Source organism: Spinacia oleracea, chromosome 6, assembly GCF_020520425.1.
Source record: "Spinacia oleracea cultivar Varoflay chromosome 6, BTI_SOV_V1, whole genome shotgun sequence".
NCBI lineage: Eukaryota > Viridiplantae > Streptophyta > Magnoliopsida > Caryophyllales > Amaranthaceae > Spinacia > Spinacia oleracea.
Window position 1 is genome coordinate 133,436,667 of NC_079492.1, and position 24,076 is coordinate 133,460,742.

At 36.8% G+C, this 24,076-nt stretch overlaps 1 protein-coding gene and 1 long non-coding RNA gene across 3 annotated transcripts; one reads left to right on the forward strand and one right to left on the reverse strand.

The window, feature by feature from the left end:
- The first annotated feature begins 9,111 nt into the window (after positions 1–9,111).
- Positions 9,112–24,052, forward strand: LOC110785355 (proteinaceous RNase P 2-like). Its single transcript, XM_021989793.2, has 6 exons — positions 9,112–10,168; positions 13,221–13,322; positions 13,453–13,625; positions 13,981–14,101; positions 17,837–17,905; positions 23,449–24,052. The coding sequence occupies exons 1-6, from the start codon at positions 9,281–9,283 to the stop codon at positions 23,698–23,700; spliced, it is 1,605 nt and encodes a 534-aa protein (XP_021845485.1). The 5' UTR covers positions 9,112–9,280; the 3' UTR covers positions 23,701–24,052.
- LOC130464404 (uncharacterized) lies at positions 18,782–21,682 on the reverse strand. Of its 2 annotated transcripts, XR_008924805.1 has the most exons (4): positions 21,454–21,680; positions 20,946–20,990; positions 20,221–20,313; positions 18,782–19,234 (listed from the first exon to the last, which is right to left on the reverse strand). It is a non-coding gene; the product is annotated as an uncharacterized lncRNA (long non-coding RNA). The 2 variants fall into 2 exon arrangements; XR_008924804.1 differs by having other exon boundaries at positions 18,782–20,313; positions 21,454–21,682.
- Positions 24,053–24,076: the final 24 nt, after the last annotated feature.

Here is a 24,076-nt window from a genome sequence, read left to right on the forward strand (position 1 = left end):
GTACCATTAATTTGAATGTAATTGGTCTAAAGTACCAAAGTTATTTTTCAATTCAAATATGGTCTGCGAACCATCAAATAGTTGTAATTAGTTATAGCTTATCCTATTTGAAGAAAATGGTGCCTCCCACGGAGATTTTCAAGACGGACTTTGAAGTCAAAGCTTCAAGATGAAGTCGGGCCATACTAGATCACAAATATCTTATGCATGTTTTAAGTTATTTATTGTTTTAAATATGTCTTAAAATGCATGAGATCATAAGCTTGATTATGTTGCATGATTAAGGATTTTAGTTCACTTAAAATCTAACCAACATAGTAAGAGCCTTAAGTTCCAAACTTAAAAATTGAGTTAAAAGGTGCCATGCCAAAATATACACTTGCTTGGATATCCTTTACATCAATCTAGTAATAGTTTTCGCTCAGCGAGGTGTTACTTATTGGTCCTAAAGGGGCAAGGTACACAAATAATTGTGAGTACATGTTAGTTTTGGTGAAACTCAACGATATAAGTAAGGAGTCCTTTTATGTCGTGGCAAATTCGATAGGTTTACCTAATAAGTTCTTAGACGTACCTATCAACCAAGAATAGTTTCTAGACTATTAGCAAAAGGCTTTTGCTTACCTAAGATGTTCTAGGATTAAGTCGACAAAACTGTGCTTAGTTCTTCAATGATTTTAGGATCTTGGAATCATTTTATTCACACCTGCCGGAACACATAACTTGAATAAAATGCTTAATAAACATTGAATTATGCATGTATGCTAGAATTTAAGTTTATTAAGAGAAACTGTGAATGGTTATTTATTTGTTTATTCTTTTCAATTGTAGTTTTAATATGGCAAACAACAATCAAAACATCATCATGGGTTCTGAGCTTATGGTCAAGCTGAACCTGACAAATTTTCTTGAATGGGAAGCTAAGCTAGTTGAAATAGTCAAACTCAATGGACTTGAGTATGTACTATCACATCCCATGCCAAGCTACTATGCCAGAGACATGACCCCTGAGAGATTTTACGCCTGGGATGCGGATCTCAAAAAGGTTATGAGTCTCATGCTGAACAATATCCCTGATGATTGGGCTAGAAGGTTTGTAGCCTATGAACCTTTTACGCTCATCAAGAATCTGAGGGATATCTGTCGTGGAAGTACGGAGGACAGGGACCTGAACGTCCATGAGTTGATTGAATCAATGTCTGGGCTAAAGGTTAGTTCTCCCAACAGGTGTTATAGGATGGAGGTCCAAGAAACACATGTTCAGCTCCTTCGCACTAAACAGAGGGTAGGCGTCCCACTGAGGTTCCATGTGGATCTTATGTGTTCATATTTTGATCGCCTAAGTCTACTAGGAACACCAATAAGCGAAAGGATGGCAGTCTCTGTCTTGCTCAATTCACTACACAGTGGGTTAGGTCGCTTCAAGCAACAATACCTAAGTGAACCAAGAGAAGAAACAGTTGCAGAATTTATTCACCTTGTCAGAAAGGCTGAAATAGTACTGGACTGTGAAGCCAAAGATTTACTCAAGGCTAGAAAGAGACCATTCAAGAAAGGTGGAAAGTCCAAGGGCAATGCTAAATCAAAGCAGGACAAGTCCACATCAAGCTGTCTTTATTGTGATGGAATAGGCCATTACAAAAGAGAATGTCCAAAGCTAAAGGAAGATCAGAAGAACGGAACAGTCGTTCCATCTTCAGGTATTTTCGTTATAGACTGTATACTTGCTAATTCAACTTCTTGGGTATTAGATACAGGTTGTGGCTCACACTTATGTTCCAATCCACAGGGACTAAGAAGAAGTAGAAAGTTAAGCAAGGGTGAAGTCGACCTACGAGTGGGAAATGGAGCACGGATTGCTGCATTAGCTGTAGGAACTTACTATTTGTCGTTGCCCTCCGGGCTAGTTTTGGAACTGGAAGAATGTTTCCATGTTCCAAGTCTTACCAAAAACATCATTTCAGTTTCTTGCTTAGATGCTAAGGGATTTTCCTTTATAATAAAAGACAATAGTTGTTCGTTTTATTTTAAAGAGATGTTTTATGGATCTGCTAGATTAGTCAATGGACTTTATTTATTAGATCACGACAAACAAGTATATAACATAAATACCAAAAAGGCCAAAAAGGATGATTCAGATCTCACCTATCTGTGGCATTGTCGATTAGGCCATATAAACTTGAAACGCTTAGAAAGACTTCAAAGGGAAGGAATTCTAGAACCATTTGACTTAGAGGATTATGGTAAATGCGAATCATGTTTACTTGGCAAAATGACAAAGCAACCTTTCTCTAAAGTTGGAGAAAGAGCAAATGAACTATTGGGTTTAATCCATACAGATGTATGTGGACCAATGAGTACAAATGCTAGAGGTGGTTTCAGCTACTTTATCACTTTCACTGATGACTTCAGTAGGTATGGTTATGTCTACCTAATGAAGCATAAGTCTGAATCCTTTGACAAATTCAAGGAATTTCAGAGTGAAGTAGAGAATCAATTAGGCAAGAAGATCAAGGCACTGCGGTCTGATAGAGGCGGTGAATATCTGAGCTATGAATTTGATGACCATCTGAAAGAATGTGGAATTCTATCAGAATTGACTCCTCCTGGAACACCACAATGGAACGGTGTGTCAGAACGGAGGAACAGAACCTTGCTAGACATGGTCAGGTCAATGATGGGTCAGGCCGAACTTCCATTAGAATTTTGGGGACATGCACTAAATACAGCTGCACTCACTATAAATAGAGCTCCGTCTAAAGCTGTCGAAAAGACTCCATACGAATTATGGTTTGGAAAGCCTCCAAATGTGTCTTTTCTTAAGATTTGGGGATGTGAAGTATACGTCAAACGATTAATTTCAGACAAACTTCATCCAAAATCTGACAAATGTATCCTTGTGGGCTATCCAAAGGAAACAAAGGGGTATTACTTCTACAATACATCTGAGAACAAAGTGTTTGTTGCTCGAGATGGTGTCCTTTTGGAGAAGGATCACATTTCCAAAATGACAAGTGGGAGAAAAGTAGACCTCGAAGAAATTCGAGTCGAACAACAAACTCTAGAGAATGCTCAAGATGACATTCAGGATGAAACTCAGAGATCTTTAGAAGAATCTGGTGAGAATCATGGTCAATCTAGAAATGTTACCCCGCGTAGATCGCAAAGATATAGATCTCAACCGGAAAGGTACTTAGGTATTTTGACGAACGAGAGCTATGACGTTCTATTACTTGAAAGTGATGAACCTGCGACTTACAAGCAAGCTATGACGAGCCCTAGCTCCAAGCAATGGCAAGAAGCCATGCAATCTGAATTAGACTCCATGTCTGAAAACCAAGTATGGGATTTGGTCGATTTGCCAGATGGCTACCAAGCCATTGGAAGCAAATGGGTTTTCAAACTGAAAAAGGACAAGGATGGGAAACTTGAAGTTTTCAAAGCTAGATTGGTTGCAAAAGGTTACAGGCAAGTCCACGGTGTGGATTACGATGAAACCTTTTCACCAGTTGCAATGCTAAAGTCTATTCGAATAATGTTAGCAATCGCTGCATATTACGATTACGAAATATGGCAGATGGATGTCAAAACTGCTTTCTTAAACGGCGTTTTAACAGAAACTGTGTTTATGACACAGCCTGAAGGTTTTGAGGATCCAAAGAAAGCTAAAAAGGTATGCAAGCTAAAGAAATCAATCTACGGATTGAAGCAGGCATCCAGGAGCTGGAATATACGTTTTGATGAAGCAGTCAGTAACTTTGGTTTCATCAAGAACGCAGACGAATCTTGTGTATACAAGAAGGTCAGTGGGAGCAAAATTGCTTTCCTAGTATTATATGTCGACGACATATTGCTTATCGGAAATGACATTCCTATGTTGAACTCTGTCAAGATTTGGCTTGGGAAATGTTTTTCGATGAAGGATCTAGGAGAAGCACAGTACATATTGGGCATCAAGATTTACAGAGATAGATCTAAAAGGATGATTGGACTTAGTCAAAGCACTTATATCAATAAGGTGCTTGATAGGTTCAAGATGGCGGACTCCAAGCGAGGCTACCTACCCATGTCTCATGGAATGACTCTAAGCAAGACTCAGTGCCCAAAAACACTTGATGAGCGTAGACGAATGAATGGGATTCCATATGCATCATTGATTGGTTCAATAATGTATGCTATGATATGTACACGCCCGGATGTTGCGTACGCACTCAGTGCTACGAGCAGATACCAGTCAGACCCAGGAGAGGCGCATTGGACTGCTGCCAAGAACATTCTGAAGTACCTGAAAAGGCACAAAGATGACTTCCTGGTCTATGGTGGAGATGATGAATTAATTGTTAAAGGCTATACGGACGCAAGTTTCCAAACCGACAAAGATGATTTCAGATCACAGTCTGGGTTTGTCTTCTGCCTCAACGGAGGAGCAGTAAGCTGGAAAAGTGCTAAGCAAAGCACCATTGCGGATTCTACAACTGAAGCGGAGTACATTGCTGCACATGAAGCAGCAAAGGAAGCTATATGGCTAAGGAAGTTCATAGGAGAACTTGGTGTAGTCCCCTCCATTAAAGGACCAATAGCCCTGTATTGTGATAATAACGGAGCTATTGCACAGGCAAAAGAGCCTAGACACCACCAGAGAGTCAAGCATGTACTTCGTAGATTTCACCTTCTACGAGAGTTCGTTGAAAGAAAAGAAGTCGAGATAAGCAAAATTGGAACTGATGACAACATATCAGATCCATTAACTAAACCTCTGCCGCAAGCGAAGCACAACTCGCACACTGCAGCTATGGGAATCAAGCATATTGGAGAATGGCTTTGATGTCTCTGTTTAATGTTTTAAAGTTTTAGAGTTTAAATCTTTGTAAAACATTATTGGTTAATCATTCACAATAAATGAAAGGAATTCATTTTTCCATTTAATTCGTGGTTTATTAAATGATGAGTCCCTTCAACTTGACGATATATTCAAGATAGACTGTCAGGACCAGTCCTGTGACTAAGAAATGTCTATCAAGTGAACTTGAATGTCAAAGGTTGAAAATGGTCCCTAATCGGAGTTTTCTATAAAATTGGACGCATAGAAAACGTTAGACGATTAGAATGCAAGATGACTAGTAGTTCTGTTTCTTGAACTATGTGGACATGGCAATGTCATAATCATTTGCATAGATACTTACTTTGGGAAGACTAGTATCGGACAAGACCTATGAAACTTTACTGTAAGAGATGAAAGTCTGTCATAAGTAAATTTCATTAAATTATTAGACACTAAATCCTCAATACCTGAGTGATTTGAGATTACTTGTTTGAGAACTGGTTGCTTTGACGTTGACCAACCGTCGCACCGTAAAAGGAGGCTATAAAGGCAACGCTCAGGTAATCACCTATCAAACGAAGTCTAATCTCAAGATCGCAAGATTGGGATTGTCCTCCCATAAATCGGGATGAGATGCTTAAAAGTTGTACAAGGCCACTCGGAGAGCTAGAAACTGTGAAATGCATGGCCGTGCTCGGATGAATCATAGGCTATGATTATCTGTTTATTTGATCAGTTGAACTCTGAAACCGAGGAACACCTCTGGACATAATAAGGATGACAACTCTTACCTTATGTTCAAGAGCAAGCATCGAGCGACAAAGGAATTAGGAAATGCACGCTTGTCCCTAAGGACAAGTGGGAGACTGAAGGAAATAATGCCCTTGGTCCAAGTATGCATTCTATGTTAAGTCTAATAAATGCGGTTCAATATTAATTAACAAGTTAATAATTCAGTGAGATCAAGTGAGCTGAATGCCTAGCTAGAGGCCGCTTCAGTTCAAGTGGAATTAATGATATTAATCCACAGCTTACTCTTGACTGAACCCGTAGGGTCACACAAATAGTACGTAAACGGATCAAGTATTTAATGGCATTAAATACTCCATCTATGAATATTCGGAACCGACGGATCTTGGTTTCAGTGGGAGCTAAGATCGTCACAGGCAAGAAATGAATACTCCGGAAACGATGATATTGCCGGAAACGGAAATATGGATCGTATCGGAAATATGAATATTATCCAAATCGTAGATGTTGCCGGAAACGGAAACATGGTACGTATCGGAAAATATTATTGGAAATGGAAATATTACCAGAATCGGAAATATTGCCGGAAACGGAAATATTGTCAGAATCGGAAATATTGCCGGAATCGGAAAATAATTCCGGAAACGGAAATATTAAATATTTGTTCGAAACGGAAATTAATTCCGGAATCGGAAATATTAAATATTGTTCGTATCGGAAATAGATTCCGGAAATGGAAATTTAATCGGAAGCGTATCGTACGAATTAGCATCGGACGAGGCCTGCCGGACGAAGGCCCAGCACGAAGCCAGGCCGTCGCCCAGCAAGCACGCACGCCACAAGCCCAGCGCGCGCCAAGGCCACGGATGCGTGGGCCTTGCTGCGTGGGCTGCAGCTCGCACGCATGGGCAGTCCTTGTGGCTGCCGTGTGTGTGTGAGTTTGTGCTCATGCGTGATTCCTGAATCTGCAAGAGTCAGTGTATGATTAAATGTCTATTCCTAATTGGATAAATTAATTAAATAGAATTCATGTAGGATTCTAATTCCAATTAATTCGCATCCTACTAGGATTACGATTCCTTTTCCATAACTCTATAAATAAAGGCCTAGGGGTCATAATTTATACACAAGTTTCAAAGTATTCAAAAGTGAGTTTTTGAGAAAAAAATTAAAACACATCTTGCTCATAAAAGTGCCGAATTTTCTAGTACCTTAAGGGCGATTCTAGTTGGTCAATCTTAAGGCGGATCCGGACGTGCTGTGGACTATCTACGGAGGGACGACATTTGGAGTCCTAAAAGACTTGTTCTTGTTCGGTTCGGGCGCAGCTAGGGAGGGCACGCAACAAAGAGTATGCATCTAATTATGCTATATGATTATGTGTAAATAATATGATTCCTGGGTTAATGGTTGTTTCCGCATGATTTATGTAAATGTCATATGTATCATAACCTAACATTGGGCTATTCGGCTAGGGGTGTCAAATCGGGTCATCGGTTCGGTTTCGGTTCGGGTCGGGTTAATCGGTTCAGGTTAAAACCGGTTCATTTTGCTATCGGTTCAATTCGGGTTGAAAAATTAACGGTTCGGTTCGGGTTCGGGTTATGTGGTACGGGTTCATATCGAGTCGGGTTCATATCGGTTCGGGTTCATAACGGGGCGGGTTCATATCGGGTCAGGTACGTCATATTTGGTCGGGTCATAAACGGGTTAAGTCGGGTTCATATCAGTTCAGGTTCATATCGGTTCGGGTTATAATCGGGTCGGGTTCATATCGGGTAGGGTTCATATCGGGTCGGGTCAATTCGGTTCGGTTTGTTAACGGGTTTAGCCGGATTGTAATCGGGTCGGGTTCATATCGGGTCGGGTTGTAATCGAGTCAGGTTCATGTTTAGTCAGATCAATTCTGATACAAATTACAAACAATGTCTGATTATTACTAAAATCACAAATTTCAATACGTTTATATTATAATATCTACATTATTAAAGAAAAGTGAAAGGTAAAAGAGGTCATATAATTTGATTACGTGATTATAACAAACGTTATTTTCTTGTTTGACGAACAACTAATGTAGTAATGTTCACTATCCAATTAATTTCATAAACTTAATTAAGAAAAGTCAGTCAATGTCTTTTATTGTGTCCTGTAATATTTACCAATCATATTATTCAAATGAATCAAAATCATCTATGCCCTCCCTCACCATGCCAGAGTATTACGAAACATGTATTGACGAAGTAAAAACTAATAACGTAGTAATTAATAATCGATAATGATGAATTAATACGTAATGAATTTGTAAAGTTTGTAAATACAAGTTTGTAAATACAAGTTTGTCATATATTCATATTGGTTTAAACAACAACCAGACTAACATGTTCAACAACGAAACGAGACAAACAAGTTCAATTGTTAATGAATTTAGTCGATTTAATTAAAACAACATAGTTTTTCGATTAGTTCTTAAGTTATAAGCTTATAAGGTATTGAATTAGATCAATTTAGTTTAATGATCGATTAGACGATTAGTCAGTTGAATACGAGTCAATAAAAGAGTACAAGGCTAATAAAACAAAACAAATTCATGAGATTAATACTTTTATAACATTTTCAAGAATTAAGGAATATAACATTCTACATTTTATTACTCTAATAAGCTAATAACTGATGAATTGATGATCATGATTAGTTTAAACTAAAAGTCCACATACCTACAACTATGTAAGGATATATACAGAGTAAATCTATAACCATATAATTGTGTAATTATATAATTAGATCAATTTAGTTTAATGATCGATTAGACAATTAGTCAATTGAATACGAGTCAATAAAAGAGTGCAACGCTAATAAAACAATACAAATTCATGAGTTTTATACTTATAACATTGTCAAGAATTAAGAAATATAACATTCTACATTTTATTACTCTAATAAGATAATAAGCTAATACGCTGTTAGTAATCAGAAATGGGTGAATAACCCTAATGCTTTTTTTAATGGAGCACATGCAAAGTCAAACCCAGACACACTCATGTTAGTATCATATTTGATATTGCGATTATAAACGGTTTGAAATAAACGGGTTGTAAACGTGTTACGGATTGTAAACGGTTCGGGTTGTAAACGGTCCAAGTTGTAAACGGTCCGGGTTGTAAACAGTTCGGGTTGTAAACGGTCCGGGTTGAAACAGTTCGGGTTGTGAGCGGGATTTTCCTGGGTTGAAACGGTTCGGGTTGAAATAAATCGGGTTATTAACGGTTTTCGGGTCCATTCGGTTCGGGTAGAAACGGTTCGGGTTGACACATGACGGTCTGTTATCGGGTATCGAGTCTTAATCGGTTTAATATTTTCAAGACGGTTCGAGTTGAATGTTATCAGTTCGATTAATTTTTGGGTCCAAACTAACGGGTTATTCACGCTTCGAGTTCTTAACGATTCGGATAACCCAGCACATTTAACGGTTCGGGTTTTAGATTTGACAGCTATACAAATATACACGTGTTTGCAAAGGTTTTCAGTTATGTTTACGGAGAGTTTCGATCTTGCAACTATCGCCTCCGTAAGTTTAAAACCCTACAAAAACAACCATCAATGGCGATTTAACACCAGCAAATTCCCTCTCATCTCCCTCAAACCCCCCAGGAGATTAGGAGAGGCCTGACCCCCTCTTAAAGCTCCGTCTTATTTTCCATCTCCTCAACCATGAAGAAGAAACGCACCCAAGAATCCCAACTACAATACGAACTAGGAACATGTTCAAAGCAAAACGATCTCACAAAAGCAATCTCTCTCTACAATTCAGCTTTGTCCGAAAACCTCCGATTATCTCACCATCACTTCAATTCCATCCTGCACTTATGCTCATCCCCAGACTCCCTCTCCTCCCCTAACAAAGCCTTCGCCCTCGAAAACGGCTTCCGGGTTTTCGAACAAATGCAATCCAATAACATCCCGCCAACCGAGGCGACGATTACCCAGGTTGCGCGCCTAGCCGCTGCAAGAAATGACCCTGATTTTGCATTTGAGTTGATTAAAAGTGCCAAGGATAAAGGGGTTTTGCCGCGGTTGCGGACATACGGACCTGCATTGTTGGGGTATTGTGAGAAATTGATGGCGGAGGAAGCGTATGGCGTGGAGGACCATATGAGGGGTAATGGGGTTAGGTTAGAGGAGGGAGAATTTAGTGCCCTTTTGAGGGTTAGTGTTGAAATGGGGAGGGGGGAGAAGGTGTATGAGTATTTGAGTAAGTTGAGGGGGGTTGTGAGAGGTGTTAGCGAGGAGACTGCTGGGGTTGTGGAGAATTGGTTTCGAGGGGTGAAGGCGGCCGAGGTGGGTGTTGAGGAGTGGGATGATGGGGAGGTGAAGGAAGTGAGGGAGAAGTGTGGGGGCGGGTGGCATGGGATGGGGTGGTTAGGGAAGGGCCCTTGGGAGGTGAAGAGGGTGAAGGTTGAGGGTGAGGGGGGCTGTTGTGGGTGTGGAGAACGGTTGGTTTGTGTCGATATCGATTGTGGGGAGACTGAGAGGTTTGCACAATCGATTGCTGGTTTGGCTATGGAGAGGGAGGCTAAGTCTGATTTCAAGAGTTTTATGGTGAGTGATTTTATGCTTTATTAATTGTTATGGTCGTTTTGTGCTTTGTTTATTGAATGATTGTGCAATGTTTGATTGTAGAAAACATTTATATGTTAGTGATAGGATTTGTTAGCTCAGTGCCTTTTAGTTGAAAGGAAGGACTTTGTTGTGATTTTGATTGCAAGAAGGCGCATTTTGAAACAATAGGGCAGTTGCCTAACTAGAGAAATAAGGCAGTAATAGAAACAAAGTTCTTGAAGTGATAAATTTGATTCCTTCCTATTATGTTGTAGGAGAGCAAGAGTACGTAGAACTAGAGCTAGCAAGGCACCCTTTGACTAAGAGAATGGTAATAAAGTTATATATCCAAAGTATCACATCTATAGATTTTAATACTTCTGGCCTATACCCAAAAAGTTCGTACAGCATAATGCGTATAGAGGAGTAGAAAGGTTATCAGTAGACCTGGTTATTGGACAGGGTAGTCCAATGGATATAGGGTTAGGGTCAAGTTAATAGGGCTTTTATTGGGCAGGGCTCTTATTGGACAGGGCCTTTATTGGACAGGGTCATTATAGGGTCAAACTTATACTACAATTAGTTTGAAAATAAAAATAGTAATGATACAAAAAATTACATGCATAGCTTCGTATTTACTTGTACTTGCACATGGCTCTTTTGTTTTTCATTTTTCATTGCTCGTTTATTGACCCGCCCAATAATGACCCGCTATTGACCCGCGACCCGCTTTTGACCCGCCCATTATCGACCCTCTAAAAATGACCCTTTCAATACCTGACCCTCTTTTGACCCGCACCGACCCTGACCCGAACCGCCCGATAACCAGGCCTAGTTATCAGTAGTTGAGTAATAAAATCAGTAAAAAGATAACAACTCCAAAATAGATAATGACTAGCACATTTCAGTGAAGCAAAGGCTGGAAATAGAATGAAAATGCAATGAATTAGAAAGTGATACAAGTGACGGAGTATATAACATACTCTGTACAATAATTAGTTTGTCTGCACACCATATTTTCTTATGTTTGAGAACACATTCACTTCATAGAGCTAACTTGTGTACCCTCACAATGTTCCTGCTCAATATTTCTTTTAGAGGCAGAAGAAGGGGCTAAAGGTTGCTTTTTAGATGTCTCAAGAGTGAAGGATCATAATTTTCACGCAAACATAAAACTTACTAGTCCATAAAAAGATAATCAAAACCACAACTATGTCATTACCTGAACTGAATCATAGTACTCTTCTTCCAAACTTTTCTGGCCTGCACCAATTGTAAAATTATAAACAAGCATCTTGCCTAGAAGTTTTGTCTGCACAAGAACTATGTCCAATGGGCGATGGTTAAGATCTAGATTGTCATACATGAAGATGCAACATCATAAGCTATTATCAATGTTAAATTGAAGTTCCTTCCAATGAAGCAGAGGGGAAATCTACAGCTAAAAAAGCATAAGCATAAAGTACCTTGATTATGTAATAACGTATCTTTTACCATAAACTAGTAAAGGGCAAGCTACACTTAAGAGAAGAGATAACGTACACAAACCAGGTCAAAGAAAATAAGCTAAATGATTTATTTAGTTGGTGTAGCTTGAGCTTTAGTGATTATTTTTGCAAAGTAAGTCTTAAAAAAAGCTTGAAGCCTTACTGCCTAAGGGCACTGACTAAAAAAGAATAAAGCCATGAAAACAATTGTAGATAAAAGTATTTGAAGCCAAATCTACATTGTAATACACTAGTGACCTTGTTTTTTATTCAGAAATCAACGGGCCAAAGTATAATAGTGTATAGTTTTCCATAGCTTTTGTAGCACGTTTAAGGTATCAATCAACAATAGCTACTAATCTACTATGGAGCAACCAGAGCACTTATATGGAGGTCATTAGGAGAAATAGGAGCATGTATATGGAGGTCAACATGATTTTGAATATTTAACAGCAAAATACAATGTGATGTAAGACAAAAGTTAAGGATCATATGCTAAAACTATGTACAATTTTGAATAATAGGTTCTGATGTTTACTCGACTGTGTCAAATTAGGCTAATAATCATAAAAGTAATTGGATGAATGAGCATTAAATATATTTGATTTATAATATTTTAATTATTCAAAATAGAATAGATAGGAATTACATTATTACTTTTCTAATTACTTTAGAATAGCTCTTCTTGCTGAAAAATTCAGAGTATTCGCACAAGGCACACAACCCTCAAACAACAATCATGAAATAAAATTAACATATCAAGCAAACAACCAAACACACAAACAAATAAAGATCTAAGATGCATACCATCAAATAAACTTTAGACAACAATAATAAAGATAAAATGAAATCAATTCCGAAATTATCCCGTAGCAACTCCGGTAGGAGAGTCACCACTCTCAACAACAAAGATGTTTCTTCAGTTCTCTAGTGCCTAAACTAGTTATAAAAGAGTAAAATTATAACCCTAGATTACATTAAAATCAAAGATTAATGAAAATCTTTAAATCCACTAAAATCGAATTAAATTCCACAAAGGAAAAAGAGACAGAAGATAGAGTAATGCGGAATTCCAAATCTTCAATTACTTAAAACCTAAAAAATTACATCATCTCGAAATTAACATTGTGATTCGAAGTAATAATCCAGTCCCGACATGGCGGGTAGAATGCGAACAACAACAAAACAACTGAGAACTAAAGCAAAAGAAAAAGCATACATTGAAATCATGAGAAGTTACAGTAGTACTTATTAGAAAAAATAGCTTTTGTTAGGCGGTAAGCGAGGAGATCCTCTGGCAGTTTGGAGTTTTTGTTAGAGAAGTGGATAGTTTGTAGGGTGGGGTGGGATGAGAAATCTAGAGATTTTATCAAATGCATCTAATTACAGCGGTTACATTTATGGCCGTTGTTAAATTATGCGTTGGTTATTAGCATTTTTGTAGTAGTGCATATCAGCAAATTTTATTGCCACTTTGTTAATAACTTAAGCTATTGAAAGCCATGGTACTAAGAATCATTTTTTTAGTCAGTTATTTTGACTTGTGTTACCCTGCTCTGTTGCAGGAGTGGATTGATAACCATTCTGAATACGAGGCTATAGTAGATGGAGCAAATATTGGGCTATACCGACAGAATTTTGCTGATGGGGGGTTTAGCATTGCACAGGTGAACATTTCTATTTTGGTTCCTTTTCTTAACTGTTCCTTTTCCCTTGCACTAGCATTAAGTTTATCTGTGAAACAAAACTAAATTTATCTCTTCATTCTGCTTTCGTCATGGAATTGTAATAGAGCAGCTTGAAGCTGTAGTAAAGGAGCTGTACACTAGGAACAAAAGGTGGCCTTTAGTTGTCCTGCATAAGAAACGTCTACGGGAATTCCAGGGCAACCTTTCCAGTCAAAAGCTGCTTGAGGAGTGGTTAGCTCAAGGCATACTCTACGCAACACCTAGTGGATCAAATGATGATTGGTGATGACTTTCAGCCTTTTTTCCCTGCGTATTTCCTGTCAGTGTATTTCTAATCTGACTGAACATAATCTATATTATTCAGATATAAAGAACGTCCACTGTTTACAGAAAGCATGATTTTAATAATAAAAGTGTGCTAGCCTAAAGTAAAAGGCTGTATGGAGCTACTTGTTTAGTGATTGAGTGAACTTTCCTATTTGGAGATACTTGTTTCTAACATCCTTTAACAGGCTTTATGGTCCTTCAATCATTTTAAAGTTTCTAACATCCCTCTAGTTCCGCTTCTTGCTCCAAAATGAGTATTTTATGTTCTCTCTTGCTTATGCAACTCAAGTTTCATTTCGTATGTGTTCAGGTATTGGCTCTATGCTGCTGTGAAGATGAAGTGCTTGCTTGTTACAAATGATGAAATGCGTGATCACATATTTGAACTGCTTGGAAGCAGCTTTTTTCTTCAGTGGAAAGAAAGGCATCAAGTAAGTACTCTCTCTTTTTCTAGTGACCGAGAGACAAATGTACCATAGTGTTCATTTTTCTGATACTGAAACTGCTGTGTGCTTAGAGAATGGAAGAAGTTTTAGATCTATTTTTTGTGATTTCCTGTGAATACTTTTATTTTACCAAAATCCACGACTTCAATTATATACTCTCTGTTTCTAGTTTTTTTTCTTTTCTTTTTCTTCTGCACGTTCTTGTTCCAGTCATGAACTGATTAGTTAAGGAAATGTTCGTATCTAAGTGGTTGTTTGGTTAGATGTAGGAAGTCTCACTTCCAAGAATTTGTACGTTTACGGCCATGATTTCTTTTTCATGGGAAGTGCCAAAATTTGATTATTAGAATATAATTTTGAAAGTTATACTCCCTCCGTATTTAAAAAGGAGATACACTTACCATTTCTGGCCGTATTTAAATAGGAGATACACTTGCCATTTTTAGTAACTTTTTAACCCCACCATCTAATTAAATAGTACTCTATGACCCACTACCACATTAAACAATTAATTTCATAAACCTCCACCCCACACCCATCCAAAATTTAATGGTCCCCACTTATTTTACTTGATTAAAATATTTACCCCAACCCCACTTGCTTTATTATTTTATTTCATTCAACTATTCTTCCTTAATACCCGTGCCCGGCCAAGTGTATCTCCTATTTAAATATGGAGGGAGTACTTACCTAACGGACTACACTAATAACTTCCTCCACTTGGTGGGAGCTTGGAAGTATAACTTCCCAGGAGTTTTTGCCAACCGAACAACTAAGGGTCCGTTCGGCATTGTGTTTGATTTTTAGTTTTTAGTTTTTCTAAAACTCAAAACAGATTTTAGTTTTTACTTTTAGTTTTACCAAAACCAATTTAAAACCATAACAATAATATATTGATATTTCAAGAACATATCTTTATTTTTTTCTCTCTTTTTGAGAAAATATAAATAGTGTTAACTGGCAGCAAACCAATTTACCAGTTACCAACTCACCACTGGCTTCTATTTTCTATTCTTCTCCGCCATTACCAATTTACCACCAATCCATAGACCCATTAATTTCTGGACTTTTTTAATCTTTCCATCCATTGACATTCAAAGGTAAAATATACATGCAATTTTATTTTTGATTTTTCATATCCATGTAATTAATTCAGATCTGCTTCCTTTCTGCTGTTGTATTTGGTATTGAAAATTGGAACTTAGCCAACAGAATTCGCCGACCGTTCCACCACCTGCTGGAAAATTGTTTCAGTCGACGTCAATTTTCTGGGCCTTCACTTGGATGGGTGTGGGAAAAAGATTGAGAATGAATAGACTCAGTAGAGTGACTGAGACTTTAAGAGGTTGAAAAAGGAGAAAGAATAGATGAAATCACAGGAGAAAGGGTTGATTTCAAGGTGAATAGAAAAGAAGAAGATGAAGAAACCTACATACCTGTACCGATGTACGACTTTAATCCTTGAATTGAGATGGAGCGTCGGAGATGGAGAGAGAGAGAGCGCGAGGATGAGGGCGAGGAAATTAAAACCAAACGGACGTGGTTTAAGGTTTTCCGTTGTGGTTTAGTAAAAAAGCCCAGTTATTTGTTTTCTTAAACACTTTATCCGAACAGTTGTATTTCCGTTTTTTTGATTAAATAATGGAAAAACGGGAAACAACAACCGTAACCGAACAACCCCTAAAAATATTTGGTAATGAACTAATGATGTGGTGAGAAGGGGAGGAGAGTACTAGGAAGGGCATGTAATTACGAGTGCACAATATGTACTTCATGAGGAATTTGGTTTGATGTGGTATTGCCATCGGTAATTTGTTTCGTTGGCCATCGTGATTTACTAGATTAAATGGTAAATATTTATCTTCTGTATCATGGGAGGATCAGATTAGGTACATAATTTGGGTGGGGTGGGGCCCGGGAGCCCGGGAGGGTAGCTTTACCCGTTTCTGTGTTCATAAGTCAACTCATATGTGCAAACATTTTGTTAAAGTGTAACATATCCTTAGTTTTATAAGGTGCATGGCGAAGGGGCACCAGTTCCAAAAACCTTCTAAATTATTTCTAGAACATATTTTGAACTCAAAAGGCAGGTATCTGGTGATCCTAAGGAAGGTGTACTTGACCCCTCATTGGTAACCCCTCTTTTGAAATTATAAAACCTGAAATTATAAAAATAAAACCTATATAAATAAAACCAGGTTTTAGGCAAATACTTTTTGAAAGAACAAAAGTGAACTGAAGGAGAAGGCAGAACTGAAAGAAAAAAACAGAGTCATAACAGGAAAAAAAAAATACAGAGTACAGAATTATTCTTAAAAGTTTGGAATTTGGTCACGTAAATGAATAAATACAGAATTGTATTTTTTCTGAAAAAAGAATTAAAAAAAGAAGAAGAAAGAAAACAGGCAGAATAAGTCCTTCAGTTTGAGAAACCGAAAAAGAAGATGGGGAAATAAAAAAAGATAATGGGAAAAAGAATGAGAAATCGAAAAAGACGATGGAAATGCAATGAAACATACCTGAAGATTCGGAATTTTTCGGCAAGGAGGTGGCTGGGCGGCTAGAGAAATCATGACTAGGGTTTCCTCTGAAATCCCCAAAATACAGGGCTGGTTTTTTCTCATTTCTTAAACTACTATTCCGAACAGGAACAAGTATAAAGCAACTAAAAGGGTCACGTGAGTATCACATGTTCTTTTTTAATTTTAAACGGCTGGTTTTCCTTCTGCTGTGCCCTGGAACAAGGAAGCGCCTCCCTAGCCTGGCGTCTCCACAGAAGAGCACAAAAGCGTACAGCTCTTGTAGATCACTCCACCTGTTCAATTGGGGCATTTCCAGACGTGCCTCCACTCGCCTCTCGCTCTAAGCCGCACATTTTGAAACTAAGAACATATCCAATGTGCAATTGCTATCCTTTTTCTTTTGGCTTTGGTGAAGGAGCTGGCTACTAAAAGAGTACCAATGTACCATGTCATGTTCCTTTTTATTTTTAATTTTATGGAATACATGTCAGGTTCCTAAAATATAATGTACCGAAATTGAAATTCTATAGCGGGAGATATGTCGTACATCAGAGTAGAGGTTGACTAAGTTACCCTGGGCATGGAGGGAAAGGTGATGAGGAAGCAAAAAAGGGAGTAGAAAGCTGTGTTACTTCCACACTTCTCTTTTGGACTCATACCCGTGTCAACCCGACACGACACTGATCCCGGTATGGAATCCGTACCAGGTCCTTGGTCGGTCAGTCAGACATGGCTGGCTAGCCCCTACTTTAAGAAAATTTCCAATCTAGTTTTAGTTAACCCTAGATTTGTTAATTAGGAATAAAATTCACTTTGTTTTTTGTTTAAAGCATGGGGCTGCTTTAAGAAAACTTTTTCAATTCATTTTTTCAAAAGAAATTAATTTTTATTTTCTATTTCTTTAATTTATTAATTTTTCTAGTAACTTTTTTCCATGTCCCCATACCCGTGTCTTAAATTATGACAGGGTCCCCGTGTCCGACACCCGTACCCGAGTCCGAGTAACATAGGTAGAAAGTACATTGAAGTAATTCAAAAGAATCTTAAGAAATGACTATATTGTAGCCTTTGAAAAGAGAAAACATGTTTATTTTACTACTCCACATGTATTGCTTTGTTGACATTACTCATTCTGCAAACATGTTTAAGAATATTCATTTTTCTCCTCTTAAATGAGTCTATTAATTTCTTTTTGTAGGTCCACTATACGCTTGTGAAAGGAGTTCCAACCCTTAAAATGCCTCCAACATACTCTATTCTTATACAGGTACTTATTTACATCTCGGTCTCTATCTCTTTTTTGGCCTTCCTCATAATGCCTTTGTTTACCTTTATACCTCATTTGGCAAGTGAGTGAATAAGTGGATTGTAAGCAGGTTTGGCATGAAAATTAAGTTGAATTTTATTAGTATGTGGGATGGGAATAAGGTGGGTTACTAGAAAGTGTATGGGGGTGATTGGGTGTTACTCTTGGAAGGACATTGAAGGAAACATTTATGTGTAGGTAAATTGGTGTCAGAGGACTTTTAAGTCAACCATATGAGTTGTTAGACTGGTTTACCTAGAAAGGAGCCGTATTTAACGCGGCTCTACCCTAATTCAAGAACGTTTTAAAGGAGTAACTAGTTTTATACCCGTGCGATGCACGGTTTTTTATTTTCTTTTTAGAAATTGAATTTATCATGTATAAATTCATCACTGGACCACAAAAGTGTATTATACTCCCTCTGTATTTATTTAAGGGATACACTTGCCTTTTCCGCCCGTATTTATTTAAGAGATACACTTGCCATTTTTAGTAACTTATCAACCCCACCGTCTAATTAAATATAATATATCTACACCCCACCCCCACCCCCACCCTCCACTCCCTAAAATGATATGGTCCCCACTTATTTTTCTTATTAAAATATCTACTCAACCCCACTTGTTTTATTACTTTATTTCATTCAATTCTTTTTCTTAATACCCGTGTCCGGCCAAGTGTATCTCTTAAATAAATACAGAGGTAGTACTTATTTTTTGTTTCTTTTTAAAAACTTACGAAATTGGTAATATAAGTAGAAATGGTAAGTAATTTGTGCCTGATTCTCCTTACACGTAGTTGGCATCTGTGGATATAAAGTAGAAATGAGATGCAATATGTCAAGGATTCAAATGCTGGTAAGCAGAAGATTATTGTGTGATTTTGGCAGCGCAACTGATTAATAACATTGTATTAGTCAAATTTTGAAAAAGAAAGGGTAACATAACATAAATTACTCCAAAAACTAAAAACATAACAGGAGTTACTAAAAATAGAGCCATAATGGATAACTAAGCCTCTTTATATCATGTAATTTCATTTACAGTATAACCAAATTCATGGAATACAAAAATGGGGATTTAATCTTGATTTTATACTTCCAAGACACGTTAAAACTTGCAAAGATAATGCCTCTGAATCTCTGATGCAAGTAAAACTTCTCCAATTGCTGCCAAAAAAGAAAAGGTAAGGGAAAGGTGAAGGTGAAGGCGGGTTTAATGTAAAACTTATCTATTGAGGATCATCCAATTTTTCCAGTTGCCAATATGTTACTGAAACTCCATGAAACACCTATGTGGTAAACCAAATTTTATTAGCCAAAAAAAAAATTTATTTTCAAAAGTTACTACATGTCAAAGATAGATAACCTTCAATTTTAATGGTCTTTACTATTATATGAGTAATATCTTTAAGTTTTTTTTTGAGGGAACTAATACCTCTAAGTTAACAATATTAGAAAAAAGTCATTCATCTTATAACCTTTTTGTGAGAATTCCAAGAACTAATAAGGGATATGAGATTGTGAATTGAAATATAATTAAGTACAATAGCAATTCCAAAACAAAAATAAATGTAACACTATAACTACTATACACAATCCAATTGAAATTCCGACGTAATCCACATTGACTATATGGTTCAAAGACATTGGGATCCAAGGTATCATGATAAATAAAGGTTGGCTTGAAGGTACTCCGTATCATACTAAAGACAGATAAGGTTGAGCATTTTCTTCTCAAATTGAATACCACATGGGGAACCTGTGTTTAATATTGAGAAACAATTAGCCTTATTAAGGACCTATTATCATGATAGGAACACACAACATACCTAGCTAGCTATCTCCCAAAAAATATGCAGTTGTAACAAATCTAAAAAAAGGTTAGCAATCTTACCCAACAATTACCAAGTTGCAAAGTTTTTGCATAAGTCCTCATTAAGGCCTACTCCCCTAAATAGGGAAAGTCAGCAACCCAACAAATTTAAACAAAATTATGCATTGGAGAGGGTAGAATAACAGATATGAAGTTTTTTTTTTCTATAAACTACAATAATATTATAATTATTTGAAACCAAGATCTAAAGATTGAACAAACCCGTGGATCAATGATATCGGAAAATTGGGGATCAACCGTTCACACTTCATGAAATAAATACTTCGTATAAGAAAATAAAATTAAGCGAATTTAATCAATACTCTAGCATTTTCTGAATTTCAAGAGATTTTTCAGAACAAAAAAAAAATGTGTAAATTGAATTGAGAAAATGCTTCTTACCGTTCATAGTAGAATGTCTGGCACTGAAGAAATCCAACAGCAAAGAATGAAATTGGCCAAAGAAATAGCCAGAAAGAGTCAATTATGCAAGAACTGCAATCATCCAAATACGAATTAATTAACATTGGTACTGTAATCCTAGCTTCACTGGAATAATAGTATCACAGAAATTATCATACCGTTAGCCTTAGCCAAATCATTCATTCAATTACCAGTCTAATAAACACGAATTGCTAAAATCAATATAAACAATGGATTGAACTAAATAAACACAATCCAAACATCAAATTTGAAGACCCAAACAAAAAACTTAATAATAATTAAGAATCAAATCAAACCAACATTGAATAACATAGCCAAATTTGATGAATTGCAATGATGATAAATAATTATTGCGATGAACACCAATTCATAGAATCATAGGTACAGGGAGTTCACATATGCAAGAAAGAGATAATTAACATTTAGAAAAAGCTATTAATTGAAATACCTTGTTTGAAAGGGGGGAATATGGAAGGAGAAAGAAAGAAAGAGAATGGAAATGAAAAAAAAAAGGAAATGAATGTTTAGAGTGTGAAACGTCAAGAATCTCAGATAGAAAATATGCTGGGTAACGAAGAGGCGCAATTGCAAACTGAGTTCTTGTGATAATTATGGAATACAGTCTCCATTATATCCTCTATTTAATTGATTTGATCAAACTTCTGGAAGAAAAGAGAACTTACCAAGTTGTTTGAACAACAAACACGGACTAACACTAACAAATAAACCTGCAACAATTGAAATTTCCTCTTATTATGCCAAAAATTATGAAAATGAATCTCTAAATTAGTTAAAATTATTCAATTTCTAAAAAGAAAACTCCTAGAAAACTACCACTAATTAATGAAAAAAGATGGAGATAAACCTTGAGTGGGTTGATTGATCCAGAAAACACCATAGAAGAACTAATTAGAGCGATACAAATTCATTTTAGAGAAATGAGGGGATTTTTCAATCAATATTGTGGGATTCAATATTCTATTTACATTAAAATAACAATTTGTGAAAATGGGCTTAAAATTCTGGACAACTACATCAAAAACGAATGAAACAGAAGAGATAAAGATATTCATCACATTCCACACAAATTGAATTAGACTATAATACTTTAGAAACAAATGAAACAACATGGATATAATAATGTCCTGAAATGCCGAAAACAAAACCCAATCTTGAAATTATAATACAAACCTTGTTCTGCATATATTTAGGGCTTGTCTTTAGTGTCGTAATTTCCAATCTGGAATTATCTTCTTCTCTAGATCGTCTTTTGTCTTTGAATTTCCACCATAGAGAAAAATATTCATCACATTCCACACAAATTGAATTGGACTATAATACTAATACTCTGTAGAAAAGGAGGAAATTGGCGAAAAAATAGAGAAGGAAAACTCTTGAAAAGTGAATTTTAGATTTACTCACTTCCATGTTTTTGCAAAATAAAACTTTTGAATTGAACTCATACGAGAAGGAAGAGAATTATGAAAGATTGGAGAGTAAGTTTACTGGTGAATTTCATATTTAGGCTAGAGAGTAGATAGCGAAACGACGGAATGAAAGAACAGAAAAAGGTAGAGGAATCCAAGGGCCTTTTAATTTTTATTTTTATTTAAAAAAAAATTAAATAAATTCTGAAATTCCAGGAGGAGGCCACGTGGCTCTCCAACCTCCCTGCTATTAAATATTAGAATAGATTAGGTCAACCATGAGATGTGTGTTTTTGGTAACTTTTATGTGTGCTTTAGGTATATTAGTTTGGGGCACTTTATGTCAGTCGCATGAGTTGTTAGACTAGCCATCTTATATAGAGATCCCTTACGAGGGATCAAGGGACTAAGTGGCCAAACACAGATGCAAGAATATTCCAGAGAGTTATTAGCTCAATTTTGAGACGGAATGGTGTAACCTGGAATCCCCAAATCAAAAGATGCAACTGTTGCCAAATGAGCTGTCCAAGGATTCTCCACAAGTTATTTTTGGGAGTTAAATGGCTTTGTCCAGATACCTAACATTCAAGAGTGCATATAACTTATACCTGAGTTCAAGAAGCTTTATATCTGAGGCTAACTGGCTGAGCACATGTTATATTAATTTTTTAAAAACTAGTAATGTGAAATAACGCTGTTCCATCATATACTTTTTGTTTCAAATATAAGGACAATAGGTGTTTAATACCAAGAGATCCCAAGGCTATTGAGGGGTAGTCTTCTAATGTTCATTCTGAAGGTTAGAACAGTGTTACTTAATTCCGTTATCAGAGTTATCACCCCACGAACTGTGAACTAAAAAAGCAAATTATAACATGAAAATGGTGCAATTTTGGTCTATTAGCAAATTAGCTAGCAAATTGCCAATCCGTACCAATCTCATACTAGCGAATCATGTAACAGTGGGTTAGAAAGGCTATTGGGAAAATGTGACTTATGTACTTAGTTCTTCAGACAATGCTTTAACATGGAATAATTCAGACTCCTTAGAGCTAAAAGAGTTGAAGGTCAGGTCATAATGCTTATCCTTCAATTCCATGTTCATGAAAGGGACCATTATGTTGTATTTTTGAACAATTTATGTTGGATTCAAATCTTCAAAGCAATATTTAATGCGCGATTTTTTGTGATTTTGTGATTCAAGGACAACATCTGTGGAAATTTTGCTCTAGGGGCTGAATAATCTGAAATTTACTCAAGGGCTGGTTGGTATTAGAGATTTAGGGCACTACATGCACGTCTTAAAGATTTTCCAGGGCACTCCAAGGGAACCAAAGGTTTGGATTAATTAAGGAATTATTGATGCAGGGAGAAATCACTTGAGTGACACTTAACTGAAAACTGAGAATCAAAGCTATTTCAATGTTGATATTGTTCCCTGATAATCCGAATAGTGGAAAAGTTCCTTAATAGACTATTTAAGAAAGCCCAGAGCCCCCAACTCCGAGTGGAGAAATACAGATTCTTTGTCTTGGTTAGAGTTCATTTCAATCCATTTTGGACCACTAAAATTGTGTGTGAATGTGAGCTAACTTATCGACTCACAATATGACGCAATTTTATTAACGACCCTGCATAACATCCTAAAATAGTACACTTTTATTTGAACGGATGGATTTCATTTATTTTTTCACATCTTGCAGTTGGACCAATGGTGTAACTGCTCAAATTGCTTAGTTAACTGGTTTTTTCTGTGCAGGAATCTGAGAGGGGATCTTGGCACATCCCAATAGCCAGTGAAAACACTGATGAGTTTTTCAGAAGTTGGCTTTGCGTCACCAGGTCAAGTAGTTTCAACCCTAACTCATCTAACTTGGGCAAACCGATGCATATTAGTATAAACAAATGCAACAAAGGGGGCCAAGATTCTCCTCACAGTTCCGGAAATGGGGTTTCATCTCTAACTGGTAAAAGGAAGGAGAGAGAACCGTCTCCTTCCATGTTGCATTAATATGTGCCGGTAGCAATTTATAATTTTTGTTTCAGAACTTCACTGCACGTCTCCTTGTGCTTCTCCATGGCTATGGAATAGGACTAATACCTAAAATATTCAGCCACATATAAAGTATGTAAAAGTATCCTTTTTAAGAGGGATTATTTTTTCCAGGTAGGCCATATTTTATAAGACTGTTGAAGTTATTAGTACTTATTTGGTGGAGTATTATACTACTACTGTAGAGAGTTGTAAGACCCTTAAGGACCTTGCTGCATCGAGGTATTTTGATATTTACCGTTGGGTCGTTGACATCTGTAAATTTGCATGATTCTATTGCTATTTGTTAATGGAATGTTCAATTCATCGATGATTCAAATACTAGTTATAATAG

What these genes read in the sequence shown, in the direction of transcription:
- LOC110785355 (XM_021989793.2), top strand. Translation starts at nt 9,281, where the DNA reads ATGAAGAAGAAACGCACCCAAGAATCCCAACTACAATACGAACTAGGA. An exon ending in CTGATTTCAAGAGTTTTATG is followed by an intron (nt 10,169 to 13,220) that starts GTGAGTGATTTT and finishes GCTCTGTTGCAG; the next exon opens with GAGTGGATTGATAACCATTC. An exon ending in AGTGGATCAAATGATGATTG is followed by an intron (nt 13,626 to 13,980) that starts GTGATGACTTTC and finishes GTATGTGTTCAG; the next exon opens with GTATTGGCTCTATGCTGCTG.